At 32.6% G+C, this 1901-nt stretch overlaps 1 protein-coding gene across 1 annotated transcript in view; it reads right to left on the reverse strand.

Moving 5' to 3' along the window:
* Positions 1 to 1584: 1584 nt before the first annotated feature.
* Positions 1585 to 1901, reverse strand: part of LOC111088433 (ectonucleotide pyrophosphatase/phosphodiesterase family member 6-like) — a 3140-nt gene continuing 2823 nt past the window's right edge. Inside the window, exon 3 of the mRNA XM_022398546.1 lies at positions 1585 to 1776. Coding sequence (XP_022254254.1) covers positions 1625 to 1776 — 152 coding nt within the window. The 3' untranslated portion in view covers positions 1585 to 1624. The remainder of the gene's footprint in view (positions 1777 to 1901) is intronic.

Here is a 1901-nt window from a genome sequence, read left to right on the forward strand (position 1 = left end):
ATTTCAGACCAATATATAAATGTATGACCGTAACCTACACGCCATCTAAGAGATGCGCTCAAAAAAGTCGTAGTTAGTAAAACACGAGGCAAATGCACGATCGTTAAAAATAATGAGAGTTTTTTCTCAAGTCTATTGGTTTAAGTAAGAGCTTGTTATTGCGTGTCTACAGCGTGAAATTATGGTACAGAACGTTTAGTACTCGACTTGAGAATAAATAGAAACTTAATTAAACGAGATTGTCGAAGTTTATTATTTCTATTGGACTGGTGACTCTTACATTCACACTATTTGAATTAGTGAAAGCTTCCATGAACTGCATCTGTCTGGAGTGTTGAACTCGAGATTAATAATCGTAAATTGAACATCCGAAATATCACTCCCTTTAGAATATAACTTCGCTGTATGGTAGAGGCAAAAATGAGAAAATTATGTTTAGAGTTATATTTATAATTTTTGTTGAACATGAAACAATAACTTCAAAACAGCAGGTACAAAAATATGGAATTCCTTAAACTTAGTAAATTGTTTTCAATTTAACCATCTTAGCTAATATCATATCATCAGTTGCTATGGTAGGTATTGTCTAAGTATCACACCAGTTCCTATGGTAGGTCTTGTCTAAACCTCACATCAGTTGCTATGGTAGGTCTTGTCTAAGTATCACACCAGTTCCTATGGTAGGTCTTGTCTAAACCTCACATCAGTTGCTATGGCAGGTCTTGTCTAAGTATCAAACTAGTTGCTATGGTAGGTCTTGTCTAAACCTCACATCAGTTGCTATGGTAGGTCTTGTCTAAACCTCAGATCAGTTGCTATGACAGGTCTTGTCTAAGTATCAAACTAGTTGCTATGGTAGGTCTTGTCTAAACCTCACATCAGTTGTTATGGTAGGTCTTGTCTAAGTATCACACCAGTTCCTATGGTAGGTCTTGTCTAAGTATCACACCAGTTCCTATGGTAGGTCTTGTCTAAGCATCAACTGAAAACTCTCTTTTGACATTCTACGTGATGAATAAAGTGATGAAACTTCAAGTGTATTATCATCATTCTTGCATAGGAACACTTATTAGTGTTTATGACGGGTTCAGGTTTTAAAGAATATATTAGTATGCCTTAGAAGTGGAAAACAAAATATAGTATATAACTTTGGTTAGTATTCATGAAATTCCTGGAATGTAATATTGTAACCAAGTGAAGTATACACGATTGTGATTTTAAATCAAAACCAATAACTTTTATCGCAAGTTTACGAAGACAGTATTAATTACTTGTATACACTGTTAAAATATTTTTAGTATTTGAATATGATAAAATATACACTTCCAAGATATATTACAAACTTAACATTTGATGTAGTAAACAACGATCATTATTTTGATGTCTACGATATTGGGATACGAGACAAAAACACCAATACATGTTTACTATATTTGTATAAAGCGTTTGATAGTATTGTTAATTAAAACTCATACGAGTATTATTTGATTATTAAACATAACATTTGTTCATATATTTGTAATACGTTAAGATTAAATTTTTTTATTATATTATTATCAAAAATACCCTTGCCATAAGCTAAATAAATGCGTTAAGATGACTGTAAATGACGTCACTACTGTGATCAGACCACCGAAATTGGAGCATTAGAAAGCATTGGTCGAATTATGTCCCAGGATCCATTGTTTGGCAAGGGTTCCAGTCCTATTATGTGGCACATCAGGTTATATTGGTCTACCATTTTCACAGGTGGCGCTTTGTAACCCTTCTTTAATTCTGCAATAAATTGATGATTTAAAAGATAATATTTTAAATAAAATCTATTTAGATGATGAAAGACTTAGCAACTATTTAATAATGGCTGGAGACGGCTTGAATGTGTAATGAAGAAAAACTTATAT

This window comes from Limulus polyphemus, unplaced genomic scaffold (genome assembly GCF_000517525.1).
Source record: "Limulus polyphemus unplaced genomic scaffold, Limulus_polyphemus-2.1.2 Scaffold3760, whole genome shotgun sequence".
In the NCBI taxonomy this organism is placed as follows: Eukaryota; Metazoa; Arthropoda; class Merostomata; order Xiphosura; family Limulidae; genus Limulus; species Limulus polyphemus.